This window comes from Talpa europaea (assembly GCF_964194135.1).
Source record: "Talpa europaea genome assembly, chromosome: 4".
NCBI classification, from domain to species: Eukaryota; Metazoa; Chordata; class Mammalia; order Eulipotyphla; family Talpidae; genus Talpa; species Talpa europaea.
In genome coordinates, this window is record NC_140070.1 from 35,141,998 (window position 1) to 35,163,895 (window position 21,898).

Consider the following 21,898-nt stretch of genomic DNA (forward strand, 5'->3'; position numbering starts at 1 on the left):
ACCTCTTGGACCGCCCTGGTGGTGCAGGGGTTAAAGACAGTGCTATCAAGTTATCACCAGCCACTGCAGCAAGAGTTCCATCCCCAGCTGGCCACGGAGCAACCCACATGGTACAGCTGACCTCTCCTATCTCACCTGCTACTCCCTTCAGCAGTGTATTTCAGTAGAGCTGCTCTACTGGTGAATTCACTGTCTCTGGTTGAATCCTCTCACCTCCAGCACCTCTGGCTTATACCCCAGTTGTTGTATGCATAAATAAATAAATCTTAAAAAAAAATAGAACCCCAGTGTTTTCTTTGCCCAGACACCTTCTATATCTTCTCTACTTAGACAGATCTTCTCTCTGTACAATTTTTCATATAACATCATTTATTTGTAGTCTATCTGATATCATTAAAAATTGCCTATTAATTCTAGGATTCCTGATAATGTCATATTTTAGGGTTGGCAGGGGTCTTAGGAATTAATTTACACAACATCCTTATTTTAAAGATGATGAACACTTCTCCAAGGCCATAGGGCTAGCAAATCATAATCAGGATCAGAGTTCAGTCTGTTGATTATAATTTAATTCAAGTTAGTTTTCCACTAAAGAACACGTATGTTAACATAATAGCCTTTTGTGTTCCCTGTCCCATTTAAAATTCATTTTTTCTTATTTCTCAGCATCTTTTATTTCTGTCATTGTAGGTGGTTCTCTTTCTTTCATCTGGATTTTTTAAAATTATTTTTATTACATGACAACTTCTCTTACTCCTCATATTCTCTAACATGGGCTCTTAGGAAATGGTGATGGCCTGATAATGTTAGCACTTTCTTTTATTTACCCTATCAATAGCTGACTTTGCACAGTAGGCCAAGTACCCATTTCACAGATTTTACATCTAAGGCTGGAGTTTACGGGAACATTTTTATCACAAATAATTCTAACTCATAGTATTGTTTCATGGGTAAGGCTTGCAAGATCTATGCTATATTAAGAGAAAACATTTAAAAAAGCGACCATTTCTTCTCTCCCCTGATCATGAGCACTGTGAGGAGAAAGGCAAAGCTCCTGTCTACTCACTAGGGAAACCATTCTGACCCCAATCATCAGATTCCAACTCAAATCATTAGAGATGATTCTAAATATGCCACAACAGCCTGTGTGCCCACTGGGAAGACTCTCAATAAGTAGCAAAAATCTTAGTAATAGCTGTGTTTTGGGAAAAGTCTTAATGAAAAAGATACTTTTCACAAAAAAGAAAGAGACTTAAAGCCTCATTGGTACCAGTAGTTGGGAAACATGGACTTGTGTTCGATGGCTATCAGCATTAGGTGCATCTTCACAAAGCAGAGCCTGGGAAGAAAGACAAGTAGCAGTTGTGAGGACTGGGAGCAAGATAGGAGCTAGTTCACATGATAACATTGTGTACCTGGTGCCTCTAAAACACCAGCACCTCAGCAAAGGAGAGGTTTCCCCTATGTTCCATTTTCACTTGTAAGTGACTCCACCTTGAAGCCACTCAGACCCAAGTGACTCACCTGGGACAGAAAAGAAACTGTCCCACCAAACTGTAAACTTCTACATTGTAGCGACTCAGAATTATTCATTCTTACACCTTCAGTGTGTATCATGGAGCCTACATGATAGTGGACGCTCAATGAACACTGCTGAAACAGATGTCATTGTATGAAAGATGAGGAGAATCATTTCTCTTAACTTACCGGGCAACTTCAGCAAAAGTCATTCCAACAAAATCATCAGAGAGACGTTGAGTCAGGATTTTGTTCCTCAGGCTATCAATGAAATAACTTTGCCATGGTTCTCTAGGAGAGACCTGAAACACACAACCGTGGAGCTCACTGGCATCAAATAGAGGATGATACTATGCAAGCTGGATATTCTGACAAGCAGCAAATCAGTACCCATCACACTTACATCATAAGAAGGGATTTGTCCCGGGATTTAACTATAGAACTGACAAAAGAAGAACTAAAACTCTAACCTACATCTCAGCTATTTTCACTAAAGTTGAGAATGAAGTGGAAGCATCATGACTTAATGTCTTCCCAGGTGGCATTCAAGACTGAAAGAAAATTAGAATTCTTCTAATAATGGCAGCAAAGTAGACTGGTTTTTGAGTCAGTCAGATTGCTTCTCTCAAAATTTGGGTACTCAAGATTGGTTTTTAAGCATATTAGTTTTCTACCTACAAACCATATGCCACAAAGGAGAAAAAATATATTCACGGTTTCTGCTCAGTATTAGATCAAATGAAATCAGAATCATTCTGACCAATGGAAGTGAAAATGTAAAATGAAAAACAGGTTTTAAGAGAAATGGGAGGTGTGAAGGCAGAAGGGTATCTCTCAAAGAGGCGAAAGGCAGCCTGAGCAAGTCGGGGTAACTCACTTCTGTCATTTGCATAAATTCCCCTGGAATGTTATGTTCTGCATGTTGTACTCTCTCCTCAGCCCCCACCTTGCCCCCAGCCATAAGAAACACCATCATACTGCTCTGACATTGTAGGACAGGCCCTTAAAGCCCAGAATCTCAGATGAAAGTCTGAAATTTTTATAGATCCTGAAACATGGTGGCTGTGGAGAGTAAAGACTATTTTAGAAATACTCCTCAGCACACCATATTGTAGTTTCAGAAAAACAATACAAAAGGAAAACAAGCAAACAAAATCTTCTTCCCTGCTAAAAAGGACCACAGATTTCAAACAATCAAGGTACCTCCACTCATACCCTGAGTCAGCTCAATCTCTTGGCTCTTCTCCATCTCTGTTGAGGAGGGCTCACCTCAGTGGACAGTTTATTGCACTCCTTAGGCCATATTACTTTAGGGTTCTAAATTTTATGTTTCAGTTTTTGAAAGAAGGTAAAAAAAAAATCACAACCATAGAGATGGAGAAGACTTCCTGAGTCAGTTTTTAAAAGATGAGAAAAGGAAACAGGAAGACAAAACATAATCTATGCGTAAGTTATACCAGTGCTCTGTGCCTGAAACTGACTAGAAATGCTTTTTTGGATTATAATTTCTCACCTTATAATCAATATACTCAAAACACATGGCATTGATTCAAGGCATTTTAATCTGCACACTCAGAAATTTTACAAATATTAACTTGATACTTGAAAAAATCAGTTTATGAGATTAATAACTCATTATATAGACATGAAAACTGAGAGAATAAGTGTCCATTCTAAGAAAAATGGGACATAAGACACTGGCGTTCTGGCCATTAAACTTAAGTCAATACGGTTACAGAACCTAAAGCACCAGGGCAAAGTACAAGCTTAAAACATCTTTCTCTGACTCCTCCCAGTTTAGGATTTCTGAAAGTGAATTTCAGTCTTTTATTCCCTGCCCGTCTCCCAGATTGTTTTATTGTGGCCACAATTCTCAGTTACTATATTTCAAAAGCATCTTGTGATAACTGCTGACAGGTGACCATATTCAGTGATTCACAACTTTAGATTAAAAAAGAGAGAGAGAGAAACATAATAGGGCTGATTTACATGTGTAACTTCTACATTTCAAAGACAAGATGAAGTCTTCACATTGAATTCTCATTCCATTTATTTTCTCCAGTAATGGAGATTACAATCTCAGCCATCACAACAGATATTTCTAGCATACAGCAGAGGCAAAGACAATTTCCCTACAAGTCATTCCCAGGACCATACAGAGTGATCTTCACACCACTAAGTGAAGATCAAAGCATTTTCCTTGTGATGGTATCAGGGCTCAGTCCCTATTCAGCTGAATGTGATACCTCCCCACATTCATAGAAGAAATCTCAAATGCCCCAAAACAGATGGCTGGATCAAGAAGATGTGGTATATATATATACAATGGAATATTACTCAGCAATCAAAATGGTAAACTCATGCCATTTTCAGCAACATGGAAGGAGCTGGAAGTGAAATAAGCCAGAAGGAAAAAAAAAATATTGGATGGTTTCATTTATAAGAGGAATATAGGGGAATCAAATAAGGGATCAGGGAAAATAATAATTAATTAATACATAAATAAAATTAATTAATAAATACATAAAATTAAAATTAAAATAAGAGACATTCAGCAGGGGAAGAGTAGGGAGAGGGATCAAAACGGTAGGAGAGAGCACAAGACCAGGGTGATGGTGCATGGGTGAATTGATGTTGGGAATTTTATGGGAACTACACCTGGAAGGTGACAGCATACATTGTACAAAAATGAACAATGATGTAAAATATAAATAAATATAAAAGAATTGTTACTGTTAACATCTCTTTTGCTTTTCCTTAATAGCATCAGTGAAGCAACAGGAAAAGATGTACACATATTTTTAATTTATTGAACAGAGGAAATCAAGTGCAAAAGAGAAGCCAAGAGGGAAACAGAGAAAAAGGAAAGGGAGATGTGGACTTGTCGTTAAATGGAAATAAAAGCACTTTCTGGAGAGGCTTTGGACAAGGGGATAATTGGTCCCACGAGGGTTAGAACACCTTTTCTTGGACATTTCATCCAGATGCATTTGGAAACCTTTGTGCAAGTTTCTTTCAGTCACTTATTTTGTCTCCGACAAAGCTATCAAGGAACTGATACGGGAGATTGTGTGTAGATACCAAACTGTTAGCCTAGCTGTGCTACTTAATAACTTACAATGCAATCATGTTAGTTACCTCCACTAACCCATCACCAAGTCTTGAAATACCATTGAGGGGAAAAGCATAATGTATTAAAAATACAGCACACTTTGTAGGCACTCAATATGTGGTCTATTTAAAATTGCATGAAATTTCCCCAAAAATAACCTGGAAAATTAGATTTTAATTATAAAGAGCTCCGTTGTTTCTATTTGGTGAGTATAATTATTTACTATTGTGCTGATTATTTTGTAATTAATTTATATGTATATGATTTCTCCAAAATATTATAATCCTTACTTAAACATCTACTTTCAATATCTGAAAGTGTCTCTATATTTATGAATACATTCGAATTCATGACATCATAGACTGCAGGTAGAAAGAAGTTAAGATTTCTATTTTGCAGATAAATATCTTAGGCAAGAATGAGAAAAACTCCAAGGTCAATGTAGTGCCTGGGACTTCAAACTAGCTCTTTCAACCCTTCCATAGCTTAAGTAGAAGTTAAAGCTTATTTCTTGGGGCCTTCTAGCTTTTTTTATTTTTATTTTCCTATTTCTGATACTAATGTGTGAAGACATAGGGATAAAGCCAAAATTCAACATCAATTTACAAGGTTACCTTTACACTTTGCTCAATAAATAAAGATGTTAGAAAGGTGCACAATCCTGGCACCAAACAGCCTTGGGCAATAAATCCAAGCTTTAATTCAGCAAAGCAGATGATGTTGTCTCCAGCAGTCCAGTTCCAGCTGGGAATCTTTGGCAGAAACATCTGTTTCAGGTAGAAAGTAGGTCATGCATTAGGAATAAACACACTCTGAGAAAGTTCTTTCTGGATGGATATCTTTCTCTCATTACTTGAAAGCATTATTGTACCCAGGACAACTGAAGTGATAACAACAAAAAAAATGAGCATTTAAAAGTGGATAGTGGTCAGCTGCTTTCATTTAAAAAAAATTGCTTGAGTTGCAATATGTCTAATTTGACCTCAAATTTATAATTTTATTATTTTGGTATTTGCTTTTAGTAAGACAAAGCTGAATATAACATTAGTGTCAGTATACACTATTATGATTCAATATTTGCATATGTTGTAAAACACCATAATAAATGTAATTAATGAGTATCACCACAGTAGCTCTAAGTTTTTTTCTTATGATGAGGACTTTTGAGATCTATTCTCTTAGCAACTTTCAAGTATACAATAGAATACTGTTAACTATAATGACCATGCCATACATTAGGTCTCCATGATTTGTTTTGTAACTGAAAGTTTGTACCTTTTGCATCTTTACCCATTTTCCCCTATGCCTTCATCAATCACACCCCACCCTCAGCCTCTACCTGTGAAATCCATCAGTCTGTTCTGTTATCTATGAGTTAGGTTTTGTTTTGTTCTGTTTAATTTCACACATAAGTAAGCCCATATGATATTTGTCTTTTTCTGATTTATTTCACTCAACATAATTTGTCAATGTCCATCCACGCTGTTATAAATGGCAAGATGTTGTTCTTTTTATATCTGAATATCTGAGTAATATTCCAGGTGTGTGTGTGTGTGTGTGTGTGTGTGTGTGTGTGTATGTGTACATTTTCTTTATCCATTCATCCATTGATGAAATTTGAGGACTATTCCCACGCCTTGGCTATTATAAATAACGCTTCAATGAACATGGCAGTGCAGACTTATTTTCAAGTTAGTGTTTTCATTTTTTTTTCCCTAATAAATGTCCAGGAGTAAAACTGATGAAGCATAGAGTAGTTCTAATTTTAAAATAATTTTGAGGATGTGTCATAAAAATTTCCACTTTGTTTGCACTAATTTACATTCCCACGAGCAATGCACAGGGTTCCCTTTTATCCACATCCTTGCAACATTATTATTTCCTAATTTTTTGATAATAGTCATTCTAAGGTGATCTCATTGTGTTTATAAGTGCATTTCCCGGGACCTTGCTGGTGGTGCAAAGGGTTAAGTCTCAGCACTATGCAGCTATGGGCTGCTTCTGCAACACAAGTTCCATTCCCAGCCAGGAAGCTAACCCACATATAGCACAGCTGACCTCTCCTGTCTCACCCAATGCTCCCCTCATCAGTGTATTTCAGTCAATTTGCTTGTTCTGTTCCCCACTCTGTCTCTGGTGAATGCTTTTCATCCCCTGCAACTCTGGCCCACACCCCAGTTCTTCTATGCATAAATAAATATATCTTAAAAAAACAATTGTATTTCCCTCATGACTTGTGATGTTGAGCTCCTTTTCATGTATCTGTTGCCATCTGTATGTCTTCTTTGAAACAATGTCAATTCAGATCATATATCTATTTCTTAATCAAATTTTATTTAGCCTTGAGCTATATGAGTTCTTTATATATTTTTAGATTTTAATACATTATCAGATGTATGATTTGCAAATAGGTTTTCCCTATTTCATAGGTTGCCTTTTTACTTTGATGGTTTCCTTTTCTATGTAAAAACTTACAGTTTGATGAATTCCCATTTGCTTATTTTTTGCTTTTGTTGATTTTGGTGCTAAATTAAAAAAAAATAACTGCAGGACCCTAGCAGGATGCTTACAACTCTATTTTCTTCTAGGAGTTTTATGGTTTCAGGACTAATATTCAAGACTTTAATTGGACATGGGATTTTTCATGTTTTGAAATTTTTGATGACTGATTGTCCTTACTAATAATAGAAATTACTTCTAAGTTACTTATTAATAATTAATATTTTCTATATGATGATAGATTGTATGTTTCTAGGAATTTATCCATTTATTTTTAGAATATATATCTAACTTGTTAACATGTAATTGCTCATGCAATGTCTAATGATCCGTTGAATTTCTGTGGTATCAGTTGTGATGTCCACACTCATTGCTGATCATGTTTGAGTTCTCTTTGATTCTTCCTGAGTCTATCTAAAGTTTAATTTTAGGGCCTCCCTGGTGGCGCGAGGCATTAAGATGCAACCTATGAAGCTATCCACAGCCACTGCAGCATGAGTTCGATCCCCAGCCAGGGAGATACCCACATGGTGCAGCAGACCTCTCCTGACTCCCCCTTTGCTCCCCTCAGCAATGTATTTCAGTCCATCTGCCTGTTCTGTTCCCCACTCTGTCTCTGGTGAATCCTCTCACTCCCCACACACACATCTGGCCTGTACTCCAGTTCTTATATGCATAAATAAATCTTTAAAGTTTAATTTTATCTTTTCCAAGATGCAACTTCAATTAAATTGAATTCTTCTATTATTGTTATAGTCGCTATCCTATTTGTTTCCACTCTGGTCTTTGTTATTTTCTTCTTTATGCTAACTTTATACTTTACTTCTTCATATTCTAGTTCATTGAGACATGAAGTTAGGTTGTTCATTTGAGATTTTCCTTGTTTCACCATGTAGGCCTTTTTCTGTAGGAAATCCCTCATAACTGCTTTTGCTACATATAAAATTTTCTATATGTTGTAGCCCATTTTCATTTGCCTCAAGGTACTTTTTAAAATTTCTACATTCTTACTTGACCAACTAGTTTTTCTGTAACATTGTTTAATCTCCACATATTTGGGAAATTCTGAGTTTTCCTTTTATATTTTTTTCTAGTTTTATACCATTGTGTTTGGAGAAGAGCTTGCTATCATTTTAATCTTCATGAATTTATTGAGACTTGCTTTGTGTCCAAAAAAAATTGGTTTGTGCCTGAGAAGAATATATATTCTGCTGCTTTTCAATGGAATGCTGCATACACACACACACATATATAAAATAAATCCATTAAATCCATCTGGTCTATAATGTTATATAAGGATGTTGTTTTCTTATTGAGTTTCTGTCTAGATGATCTATACATGGATGTAAATGGGTGTTAAAGCCTCATATTATCATGTGTGCTCTCATTGTCTCCATTTAAGTCTGTTAATACTAGCTTTATATATTTAGGCATTCCTATGCTGGCTGAATAAATACTTACAAATTTGATTGACCACTTTATATCATTTTAGAGAGATCTTGTTTCATTAGATTCTTTTGGTTTGGTATAAGTATAGCTATCCCAGCATTTTTAACTTAACCCCTTTATTATTATAGAATAAACTTCCTTGTCTTATATTACAGTCTTTGTTTTAAAGTGTATTTTGTTTGGTATAAGTTTATTTATCTTGGGAATCTTTTGGCTGCAATTTGCATGGGATATCTTTTCCCATCTTTCCACATTCAGTCCTTACCTTTGGGCCTCTTATAGGCAGCATCTAGGTGAGTCTTATTTTTTTGTTTAATCCCCTGTATCTTCTTTTAGTTTGTTTACCCTTAAAGTAATTACTGATAGATATGTATCTATAATCATTCATTAATTATTTTTAATTCCTCTCTTTATTTCTTCTCTTGCTCTTTCCTTTGTGATTGTAAAATTTTGTAGTGGTGTGCTTAGATTCCTTTTTCTTAATCTTTTGTGTATCTACTATTGGTATTTCTTTGTTACTCCCAGGAGGCTCACAATTCTAAATGACAATTTTGTTGGGTAGAGTATTCTTGTAGGCATTGTTTTACTGTTTCATTCTTTGAGTATATCATCCAGTCCTTTCTGGCCTGCAAAGTATCCAATAAAATATCTCCTAATATAAGGTAATGGAAGTATATCTATATAGATGTTCCCTTATATGCATTTTATTTTTCTCTTGTTGTTTTTAAAATTCTATCCTTGCATTTAACTTTTTTTATAAAAATTTATTATTTATTTTTATACAAGAACTGGGGTTACAGGCCAGAGGCGCAGGAGGGTGAGAGGATTCACCAGGGGCACAGTGGGGAACAGAACAGGCAGATGGACTGAAATACACTGCTGAGGGGAGCAGTGGGAGAGACAGGAGAGGTCTGCTGTACCATGTGGGTATCTCCGCAGCCAGCCAGGATCAGACCCGTGCTGCAGTGGCTGCGGGCAGCTTCAACCCGCTGTGCCACCAGGAAGCCCCCTTCCATTTAACTTTTGACCTTTAATTACATGTGAATGTTGGTCCACTTGATGTTGTTCTGAACTTCCATTAAGTTATCTTCACTCTTTTTCATTCTTTTTTTTTTCTGCTCCTCTAATTAGGTTACTTCCATTATCTTATATTTGATTTACTGATCTTTTGTTCTTCTTCACAAAGTTTGTTGTTGAAATTGCTACTGTATATTTCACTTCAGTTACTCTACTCTTCATTTCTTTAACATTTTTTGATATCTTTTCTGTCTTTGTTGAAATTCTTGCTTTGTTCATTCATTCTTCTCTCAACCTTGGTGAACATCTTTATGACTGTTACTTTGAATTCTCTATTAGGTACATTATTTATCTTCATTTCATTAAAGTCTTCTCCTGAAGTTTTCTTGCTTTATTGTTTGGAACATATTACTCTGTTTCTTCATTTATCTTGACTCTCTGTTGGTTGCTATGCATTTATAAAATAGTCAACCACTCCCAGTCTTGAAAGAGTGGCCTAAGACAATGATATACTTAATCAATCAACCCTGCCCTAGATCTTGGTTGTCTCTTAAGTCTTTGTGATGATCCAATGAGTTAATTTTCATTCTAGTGGGGGTGTGCCAAGACCTGTCAGCTCCCTATGGGAATATCTCAGTCTATACCTAGATTCACGCTGATTAGATATCAGCCCCTAGGCAGTGGTGCTTTTAAAGTATGCAGATATACCTCTTACTGAATTTACATTCTTAAGTGATTAACAATTTTAATGATATTCCAAATGCCATCCATGATTGGGAAAAACTTTTTATGTGTAGACCTATTAGAAAGTAATAAGTTCATATATTACTTAGATAAGTTTATCTAGCTACACAGAATAAAAGAGTAGATTGGATAACTAGGATGTTATAATACCTTGTTATGGGATTGAAGTATCTGTATGATGATTCGGGTCCGAGGGCAATAGCTCTTGATAGAGAGCACCCTACATAAACAACAAATATGCTCATCAGTGGAGGGTCATATTCAATGACTTTGTAATATAATTCAATTTAGAGTTAAATTGATCTATAGGTAAGCATATAAAATAGATTATAAAGTTCATCACTATGCTGTTCTCTCAAAATATTCTGTTTAATGATGTACACACAGAAGAGTGCTATTGTTTTAGTGACTCAATAAACTAAACCTATGGAAAGGTCAGCTCTTTGTATTAGGGGACTCCTAATTCTTTCTCTTTTTTTAAAAGATTTATTTATTTATTTATACAAGCACTAGGTATAGTCAAAAGCGCGAGAGGGTGAGATAATTCACCAGAGCCAGAGTGGGGAACAGAAAAGGCAGACTGAAATACACTGGTGAGGGGAGTAGCAGGAGTGGCAGGAGAGGTCTGCCGCGCCATGTGGGACCCTCACCGGTGGCCGGGGATCGAACCAGCACTGCAGAGGCTGCGGGCAGCTTCGCAGCCCAGTGCTCAACCGCTGCACCACCGGGGAGGCCTGAGACTCCTAATTCTTAAGAAGGAAGTTAACATTTTATATTTTTTTAGCTTTCAAATGCTAACACAATAATTATAGGAAAACATATAGAGTTTGAATAGCTGTCTATATGTTAAAGTAATTCATATACTGTCACATATTTTCATTTTACAAATTAAGAAACTAAGATCTAGGCCACATTTACTGCATTTTGCTATATTATGGTCAGCTATCTTTTGCTATTTATAAAGTCACTTGCAGCTATGTATATTTATTTTGCTCAGGGGACTAACAGTTTATGTATGTTTGAACTATAACAACAATATAATAACAATAGTGTAACTCCTTTACCACAAGTCAAATGTCTGCTCAAGATACTTCACAGTTGCAGATGTAATACTAGCTTTCACCATCTTGAAAATACTTTCCAATAATCACAAGGAGATCATCCTGAACCATATAGAATCTTTCACCAAAACTACTGGAGAAAAAAACCCCAAGAAATAAAATATAATTTGGCTCACAAATTCTAAGTGACATATGTATTTGTTTTATGGTGTTTCCTAAATAACATTATAGATATTAATTGTGTTATTATCTGAGCAGTTATCAGCTATTTGCATGTTTGCTTTTTAGACTTAGATAGCTAGTATCCATATGAAACTTCAGGAAAGTATATGGAGAAAAACACAGATACTCAGGATACCCTATTTTAACTTCCTTTCTCCTTTTAAACACTATTTTGCAGCACCTGGGGACAAACAATTAGTTAGAATTGGGAACATCATAAACTGAATATTATGACAGATGACATTTTCTGATAAATGTTATGTACTAGTCTTTTTTTTAACATGTTATATCTCTTTATTTAGTTTTTTTAATTTATTTTTTGCTATGTACTAGTCTTTATTTTAAAGAAGTACAAATAAAGTCAATATTGGGGCATGTAATACACAGTGCCACCTTCTTACCTCATGATGTTTGAAGTGTCTTCAGCATGTAAGTCACTGCACAAAGGGTTGGCTATAATCAGGCATGCTTCGGCAGATTCCACCTATTCTTCAATATTAAACAACAGCCATCTTGTTAAACACATGGGTAATGTGCTAGGGTTCCCCTTTTGAGCTTTCTTATGGTTTCACCATACATTTTTCAATAAGAAAGAGGATACAACTGCAAACGAGTTGTGACAAGAATGTCTTTACATCAGGATCATAGTTCTGCAGACACTGCAAGGACCATGAGGGCTACAAGCAGATGGGCCAGGGCATAGGGTCTCCAAGATAGATATAAGATTGCTTTAAAATAGGTAAAGGATATACTTATGTTTTACTGGTGATTTATGCCTAGCAATAAATAATGGGATCTTTTTAAGCAATTGCCTGTATATTTATTTCTCTTTCAGGCAGCAAAGAATTGAGGAGTGGGAAGTCTGCTTGACCCAAAGTAAACAGCCATTCAATATTAGTGAATTATGAATCTTAAGGTTCTAGAAAATTATTGGAATTGGTGCTTATAATTCCAAGTTACAGCACATTTTCTGCTTCAATTCTTTATATCAACTCTCTAGAGCTCTGCATTAAAAAAGCAGAAGGTTTTTGGTTTATATAATGCTGTGAAACCTGAAACATGAGAAGACTGACTGATCTTAAATGAAAGCTTTCTGGAGGGTTATCTGATGCTCATTAGTTTTAGTCTCAACTTTAATGTGATCTCTGCAGTTTTCCTTCATGTTTCTTCTATCAGAAGCCACATTGGTGTGCTTAGGAAAAGTTGGTAAAAGCTGATGGACTCTTAGAAATCTGTTATCTGGTAAAAATCTTATTTAGATGGCATGATGAAATACACTTTTGCTATCTACTTTTCATGTCTCCTAGACTGATAAAACACAACTATTTTTTAAATCTTTTTTAAAAAATTTATTTATTTATACAAGAACTGGGCTACAGTCAGAGGCGTGGGAGGGTGATGGAATTCACCAGAGACAGAGCGGGGAAGAGAACAGGCAGACAGACCAAAGACACTGCTGAGGGGAGCAGTGGGCGAGACAGGAGAGGTCTGCCGCGCCATTTGGGTTTCTCCCTGGCCAGTTGGGAATCGAACCTGCACAGCAGAGGCTGCAGACAGCTTCACAGCGTGGTTCTCAACCCGCTGCACTACCAGGGAGACCCAAAACACAAGTATTTAGATAGAGAATTTGGTGAAATAATTTAAATATATATCTAGGTAAACAGTGAGGTTGGCTTGATGGTTGTCAAGGAGATTTTGGTGGTCATTTGCTATATTAGTGCTATGATCAGTTTTTAAAATTGAGGACATCATATTTTCCCTAATTTAAGGGTTTCAAGCAATATTTTTTGAAAGAGCAATAAGTCCTCTCATCTTAATTGTTGCAGCTTAGGAAAAATACAAGAAGAAGTGAATCTTACCGCAACTCTCCTTAGATCCTGCCACTTCAGTGCAGATCCAGAAATAAACGTTGTGTAGGCCAAGTAGCATTTAAGTATGGTCTCCAATTCCAAAGACGGAGGAACTCTAGACAAACAATGTAGTGCCAAAAGTGAGTAATAATTAAAAAAAAAGATAAGTGACTGTGATTTAGTGATTGTTACATTTACTTAGAGCATTTAATAGAAACCCTAATCTCCTCGTGGAAATAAGCATCTGTGATTATTCATTTATATGGCTAGGTTATGCTGACACCTCTAGCCTAATTACAAGGATGGACCTAATTCTTAGGTTTAATCAATCATAGTGATAAGAAAAAAACATCAGGTTAATGCTTATTTAAAAAGGGGAAATTTAACTAAGTGTGAGGAAGTTCAGTATAAAATGAAAATAATTTAATTATTCAAAAGACAGCTTTTTAAAAACACAATGAATTCAATAACTTCTAAATATTGCAGAAGAAATTGACAAAACTAGACAGAGAAATTGGTAAGTCTGCCAACCTAAATAGATGTTTTAATATATTTCTTAATTATTTATGCCACAAGCAGAAAAAACAATCAAGTTTCATATTTATAAATTCTACAAATAACATCTTGGATATGTAATCTTTTTCTCTTTTTTTTTCACCTAATTAAGGTATAATTGACAAATAAGGCTATGATATCTACAATGTACAGCACGAAGATCTGATATACAATTACATTGTAATGCGGGATCCCCCCATTAACTGATACATCAATTAAATCACGTGTTTACATTTTTTGGAGGGTGACATATTTAAATTCTACTCTCAGCAAATTTGAAATAAATAATACAGTATTGCAATACTATGTTACACATTAGATTCTCAGATCATATCCATGTTAAATCTGAAAATATATATACTTTTACACTTTTACCAAACTTCCTGTTTCCCCAGCCCCCAGCCTCTGATAAGCTTTTAATTTACTATTTCTAAGAATTTGACTTTTTTTTTTACTTTCCAGATATCAGGGATATTATATGGTGTTTGTCTTTCTCTGTCTGACTTATTTCACTTAACGTTGTGTCCTCCAGGTTTATACATGTTGTCACAAATGATAGGATTTCATGTGTGTGTGTGTTTGTGTAATGCATTTTTATCCATTAATCCATTCATGGACAGCTGGGTTGTTTCTATACTTTGGATATTGTGAATAATCTTTTTCAAGAGTACACAAATATTCATTAAAATGACAATTTACTATGTCAATAAATTATCATTACATTGCAAAAAAAACAGTATCTGTACACAGTATGATCTCTGATCACAATAAAGGTTAATATCAGCCTCTTATCATTAGTTGTTTGGGTATTTTTCTACTACTTTTAACTAAATATTAAAATAATGCACAACTTACTAAAAATAAAAAAAAGGCATAACAATGAGATGAAGCAGAAGTATTGACTACCTATCAATAGTAAATAATAAAAGATTTAAAAATGTTTACATGTTTGACTCACATATGAGGTCCCAAAGTTATGGTGGACAGATTATGGTATAGTGTAAAAAATAGAGTGTTAAACTATAAAGTGTATAAAGGTTGAGGTGATTTAATATATAATCCTATATAAAATCAAAATTTCAAAATCCTATATAAAATCAATGTTTCAGATCTGGCTGACTTATTTAGTGATTAATGTTTAGACATTAACCATTTGGAAAAATAAAAATGAATGAGTACACAGCTTGCATGATGTGTACACAGATTACATAGAACCAGTTACAGATTGCTTACATATTTAGAGTTACTATATGACAATATAAAAATGCTAGAGCGGACCTCCGTGGTGGCACAGGGGTTAAAGACAGCAATATCAAGTTATTGCCAGCCACTGCAGCAGAGTTCAATCCCCAGAGAACCACGGAGCAACCCACATGGCACAGCAGTCCTCTCCTGTCTCGCCCGCTCCTCCCTTCAGCAGTGTATTTCACTAGATCTACCTGTTCTGCTCCCCACTCTGTCTCTGGTGAATCTTCTCATTCCCCGCATCTCTGGTCTACATCCTAGTTTTTGTATGCATAAATAAATAAATCTTAAAAAAAAAATTCTAGAGCAATATATCTAGGACAGAGAGGTCTAAGAATGTCAGCAAAGCAAGAAGCATGGTGTGTGGTACATGTTAAGTCAAATGTTTCTGTAATAAAATAAAATCACACCAAAAACTGAAAAGTAAAGAAGGAGACAAAATATCTACAGCATATGACATAAAAGAGCTAACATCAAAATATATTTAAAAATCAACACAGCAACATATGACCATCCTAATAGAAAGAAGATAAAAGATATGAGGTATTTCAAAAGGAAAGCAAAATTTTCAAAACACAGCTATTGGAAACAAAATTATAAAATAAAACAATGAGAAACTATTTTACCTACTTAAATATCTTTTTTGTACAAAATATACATTTCCCAGTGTTTTATAAACTATTTGATTTGTACTCAGCTTGTGGAATGGTAAACTGCATAGAACAAAAATCATCAGCAAAAACAATTCTTACTGTTTCTATATTTGAATTTCACATTTCCAGTTCTGAGAATTAATAACTATAAAATGTACCAGATATGTGCACAAAACTACATCCTTTATAATAGTAAGTGTAAAGCCTAAATTATACAGAACCACTAAAATAATATTAGGACATACACAGGAAAACATATTGCAAGATATACTTCAGAATATTTTCAAAAGTTAACTCAGATCCTGAGGCTGCCTTTCCTTTTGCTTATTATTTCTTATAGTTTCTATAAGTATTACAGGGTAAGTTTCTTCTACTGAATATATTCACACAAATTACAGCATTAAATTAGAACCCATGGACCACACAAATACACTTACTCTCCCAGAAAAACAATCTCAGTGTAGATCTCCCCAGACTTATGACGGAGGAAGTTCCTCAGGAAAGCAGTCACACTGTCCACAGTGATGTTTCCACAGACTACAATAAACCTAGGGAACAAGAACATGTGAGGAATGGACCTCCCTGGTGGCCTAGTGGTTGAGTATCACTGCTATCACCACTATGGCCTGGGTTTGATCCCCTGCCATGGAACTAACCCACACATGGTGCAGCAGACCTCTCCTGTTTCACCTGCTGCTCCCCTTAGCAGTGTATTTCAGTAAATCCAACTATTCTGCTCCCCACTCTGTCTCTGGTGAATCCTTTCAGCCCTGCACCTCTGGTTTATATCTAGTTCTTCTGTGAGAAATAAATAAAAATTTAAAAAAAAAAACAAAATATGAGGCAGCTCATTGGAGGAACAAGACTATCTTCCTGCTAACACTTAAGAGATGGACAATTTACTTAAAGTTTACTTTAAATTGATTAAATTGATTTAAATTGATTTAATTGATTAAATTGATGATTTAAATCATCCACCTTTTAAAAATAGCAACATAAAGTATTGCATCTCCAATATGAAAAGAAGTGTCAGATTATTGTCCAGTTCATCTCATGCAGGGTATGGTGCCACACATTGAATGACATAGTTTTTAATGAATACAACAACAGCTATTAAAATTCTAGACTCTTTTTATAGTTATCTCTAACTGATCATGGTCTGGCCCATGCATGTTATTTCACATAATTTTTCATTGAAATCAGATTGGCTGGCACAGTCATGTTTTCATTGAGGAATAACTGAGGCTCTGATGGTTCATTAATTTCCCACTATTGTGTGACTCAGGTAGCACTGGATTCTAAGGTATTTCCACATGTAAACTATCTAGTAATCCAAAAAAAAAAAAAGCAGTCTAAAAGAGAGACCTCTAGGATGGGGGCAAAAATTGATACATGTAACTTTGATGGTGAACAGTAACTGCTAATTTCTTTAGACTTAATGTATTTAAAGAAGCTACCTTCCCGCCAATCATCACTTAAATCAACTACAATTTTAATTTTAGCCAGGTAACCTTAAATTTTCCAGATATTATCAGGTGATTTTGCACATGTTCTATATCCCTTCTTTGGGGTCAAATTTTGGCTTATCTAGCTTACTTAATTTTTCCCATTCATTTCATTATTTATTTTTAATTTCCCCCCCATACTCTTTGATCAACCATAGTTTTCATCCAACTGTGTTGAGACAAGTCTCAGAGCAGTATAATCTCTATTCTACTTCTTGATTTTACAAATCAATTTTATCAAATCTTTAAAGCAAAAAGAATGTCCATCTTGCTCAAATTGTTTTATAAATACATGACTCAGCAATCCCACTATTGGGTATATATCCAAAGAATATGAAACACTCAACAAAAAAAAAAAACCCATGTGTTCCCTGATGTTCATAGCAACATTATTTACAATAACTGGGGCAAAGAAACAGACAACTGATGATTGGATTAAGAAAATGCCGTGAATCCATACCATGGAATACTATACAGTCATAAGAAAGAATAAATTGAAACCATTTTCAACAAAATGGACAGAGTTTGAGAGAAATATGTGTGGTAAAGCAAGTCAAAATAGTAATAACAAATACTGGACATTTACATAGAAGATAACTTGATAATGTAAAATACACTCAAAATGTGGTAGATTTCAATAAATACCATCAATAACACCATGAAGGCTCTGAGGATTATTAGGGGTAAGGGACAAGGAGAGACAAGGGATGATGGTGAGGGGAAAATTGATCCATCATGTAAAGTTATGATTAAAATGATTATGATAATAAGTAATAGATAATAGTTAATGATAAAGAACATAGAAATATTGCTTAAATCAATAAATGACAGTGAATGACAACATTATCTTTTGTTTTAGTTGATTTCTGCTCATGCGGATACCTACATAGTAGTTTGCATCAAGTAGTAAATATTATATTCCTATGGTGTTTGTTCTAACAAAAACCCCTTTAACTAATGGAGGACTTTTCCACTCTCACTACTGCGTTTCTTATAATATTGGAAGTCCTAGCCAGAGCAATAAGACAAGAGAAAGACATACAAGGAATACAAATAGGCAAGGAAGAAGTCAAATTATCACTATTCACAGATGATATGATAATATAAACAAAGAACCCCAAAAACCTCACAGGAAAACTAATTAAACTAATCCATCAGTTTAATAAAGTGGCAGGATACAAAATCAACACACAAAAATCAGTAGCCTTTCTATACAAATCAATCTGAACGAAAAGAAATCAAGAAAACCATACCTTTCTCTTATTGAAACAAAATAAAATCAAATCCTTGGGAATAAACCTAACAAAAGAGGTAAAGTACCTATACAAAAGAAAACTACAAAGCACTGTTAAAATAAATAGAAGAAGACACAAAGAAATGGAAAGACATCCCCTGCCCATGGATTGGAAGAATTAACATTATCAAAATGGCCTTCCTACCAAAAGCAATTTACAGATTCAGTGCGATTCCAATAAAAATTTCAATGACATTCTTCAAAGAAATAGAACAAATATTGATGAAATTCATATGGAGCCACCAAAAACCCCGAATAGCCAAAGCTCTCCTGAAAAAAAAAAAATAAGGGAATGGAGGCATCACACTCCCAGATTTCACACATCACTACAAGGCCATAATAATCAAAACTGCATGGTATTGGAACAGGAACAGACACACAGACCAATGGAACCAAATAGAAAATACAGAAATAAACCCATAGATTTACAGTCAACTAATCTTTGACAAAGGAGCAAAGAATATGCAATGGAGCAAAGAAAGTTTGTTCAATAAATGGTGTAGGGAAAACTGGGTTGCTACATGCAAAAGAATGAAGCTTGACTACTACCTCACACCATGCACAAAAACCAACTCAAAATGGATTGAAGAACTAGACATAAGACCCGAAACCATAAAATATACAGAAGGAAATACGGGTGAAATACTACATGACATGCACCTCAAAAATATCTTTACAGACATATCATCCAAAGCAGTGATAGTGAAGGCAAAGATAAACAGCTGGGACTACATCAAATTAAAGAGTTTCTGCACAGCAAAAGAGACAATAACCAAAACAAAGAGAAACCCCACCGACTGGGAGAAAAAATTTGCACACAACACTAATGATAAAGGACTGATCACAAAAATCTACAAAGAGCTGATGAAACTCAAAAAAACAAAGAAAATAATCCAGTCAAAAAATGGGCAGAAGAGCTAAAAAGAAACTTCTCCAAAGAGGAAATGCAAATGGCCAGCAGGCGTATGAAAAAATGTTCAACATCACTTGTAATCAGGGAAATGCAAATCAAAACTACCATGAGATACCATCTTACACCAGTGAGAATGGCACATATTAAAAAAAATCTGGCAACAACAAACATTGGCAAGGATGTGGAGAAAAAGGAACTCTCCTACACTACTGGTGGGAGTGAAAAATGGTCCAACCACTATGGAAATCTGTATGGAGATTCCTCAACCTACTAAAGATAGAGCTTCCGTATGATCTAGCAACTCCACTCCTAGGTATTTCCCCAAAGGACACAGAAACATTAATTTCAAAGGGCACCTGCACCCCTATGTTTATAGCAGCACTATTTACAATAGCTAAGCTATGGAAACAACCCAAGTGACCAAAAATAGATGACTGGAGCAAGAAGATGTGGTATATATACCCAATGGAATATTACTCAGCAATCAAAAAAGATAAACTCATGCAATTTGCAGCAACATGGATGGCGCTAGAAGGGATCATGCTCAGCGAAATAAGCCAGAAAGAAAAAGAAAAATACTGGATGGTCTCACTCATAGCAGGAATTTAGAAAACCTAAATAAGAGACCTAAATAAAGAAAAAAATCATAATCAACAAGCAACTATAAACCAGAGACACACTACGGGGAGGTGGGGGGAGGAGAGGAGGAATTAGAGTCAAAATAAGGGGGGTAGAATTGTATGGGGGATATAACCAAAATGAAAAATGCACACACTTTGCAAAAATGAAAAATGATGTAAGAATTATATAAAATAAAATATATTAAATAATAATAATAAACTAATGGAGGATTTTTTCAATATATCCACATAGGCCAGACAACAGATAATTAGAAATTTATGACTAAAAAATATCTCAAATTATAGAAATTATAATTTGAAAGCTAAGTAAAGAACTTACTTCTTTCCTTTGACCACTTCATAGGAACTGGTATATTTTCTCTTATTAGCAAAAAATTCCACCATTTCAGGGACATAGTTTGCAAATAATACCTAAAATGATAGCAAATTAAATGTTAGAATTTATTATTTTTCAAGGATATTCCAATATTATGAGATTATGAAAGATAAATAAAATATAAAGCACTTTATTAAGAGGGGCATTATTAAGAGCTATATGATAAAAGAGAGACTATTTTTCTTTCTTACTTTTAGCCTTTGCCTTTGGCTAAAATTTAACAAAATGATTTTAAACATTGAAAATGATTTGAGCAGATTTACAGCAAAGCACCCTCCCTGCCAATTTTCCCCCTCATCACTTTGCCCTTTTGACTCTGACTTGATTCTTATTGGGGACCCTGTAAAAAATAAAATTATGTGGTACAGAGTGTGATTAAGGGAAAATGATTGAAAATGTGCAGTTGTGATAATGTAGTCTGGCAGTATCAGAAAGGTGGAGTAGAGAATTTCTTGTTATGATTTCAAGGAATTTAAATTAAAATCATTAAATGAAAAGGCTTCCTTTGTCCTTATCAGCTACTTGACTAAACAAGGATGATTGCTTATCTGAAATAAAATGCCCATAGATGACTGGATCAAGAAGATGTGGTACATATATACCATGGAATATTACTCAGCATTCAAAAAAGATAAACACATGCAATTTGAAGCAACATGGATGACGCTGGAAGGGATCATGCTCAGTGAAATAAGCCAAAAAGAAAAAGAAAAATACTGGATGGTCTCACTCATAGCAGGGATCTAGAAAACTTAAATAAGGGACCAGGAAAATGAATAACTATAAGAAAGTGAAAATCAAAATCAACAAAAACTATGAACCAGAGACACTTTTTTGGGGGTGGGGGGCGGGAGGGGAGGGATTGGGGTCAGAATGGGGGGATTGCAATTGTATGGGGAATATAAAAATAAAATTTATTAATTAAAAAAAATGCTTGTGTGAGACAGCTTACTTATTTGGGTAGGAATGAACAAAACTTACTTAAATGTGGGCCTCCTTGGTGGTGCAAGGGGGTAAATCTCAGCACTACAAAGCTATCTGCAGCCACTGCAGCAAGAGTTCAATCCCTGGTCAGGGAGGTGACCCACAGGGCACAGCAGACCTCTCCTGCCTCGCCTGCTGCTCCCCTCAGCAGTGTATTTCAATCAATCCACCTGTTATGCTCCCCACTCTGTCTCTGGTGAATCCTCTCACCCCCAACACACACCTCTGGCCTGTACTCCAGTTCTTGTATGCATAAATAA

The 21,898-nt window shown here is 35.2% G+C and overlaps 1 protein-coding gene across 1 annotated transcript in view; it reads right to left on the bottom strand.

Annotated features, from left to right (window-relative positions):
• Positions 1-21,898, bottom strand: part of KCNU1 (potassium calcium-activated channel subfamily U member 1) — a gene marked incomplete at both ends in the record, with an annotated part of 145,251 nt that overhangs the window by 99,591 nt on the left and 23,762 nt on the right. Inside the window, 8 exons of the mRNA XM_084232597.1 lie at positions 1,271-1,339; positions 1,708-1,820; positions 5,245-5,397; positions 10,490-10,559; positions 12,024-12,106; positions 13,482-13,587; positions 16,363-16,473; positions 20,598-20,689. Coding sequence (XP_084088723.1) covers positions 1,271-1,339; positions 1,708-1,820; positions 5,245-5,397; positions 10,490-10,559; positions 12,024-12,106; positions 13,482-13,587; positions 16,363-16,473; positions 20,598-20,689 — 797 coding nt within the window. The remainder of the gene's footprint in view (positions 1-1,270; positions 1,340-1,707; positions 1,821-5,244; positions 5,398-10,489; positions 10,560-12,023; positions 12,107-13,481; positions 13,588-16,362; positions 16,474-20,597; positions 20,690-21,898) is intronic.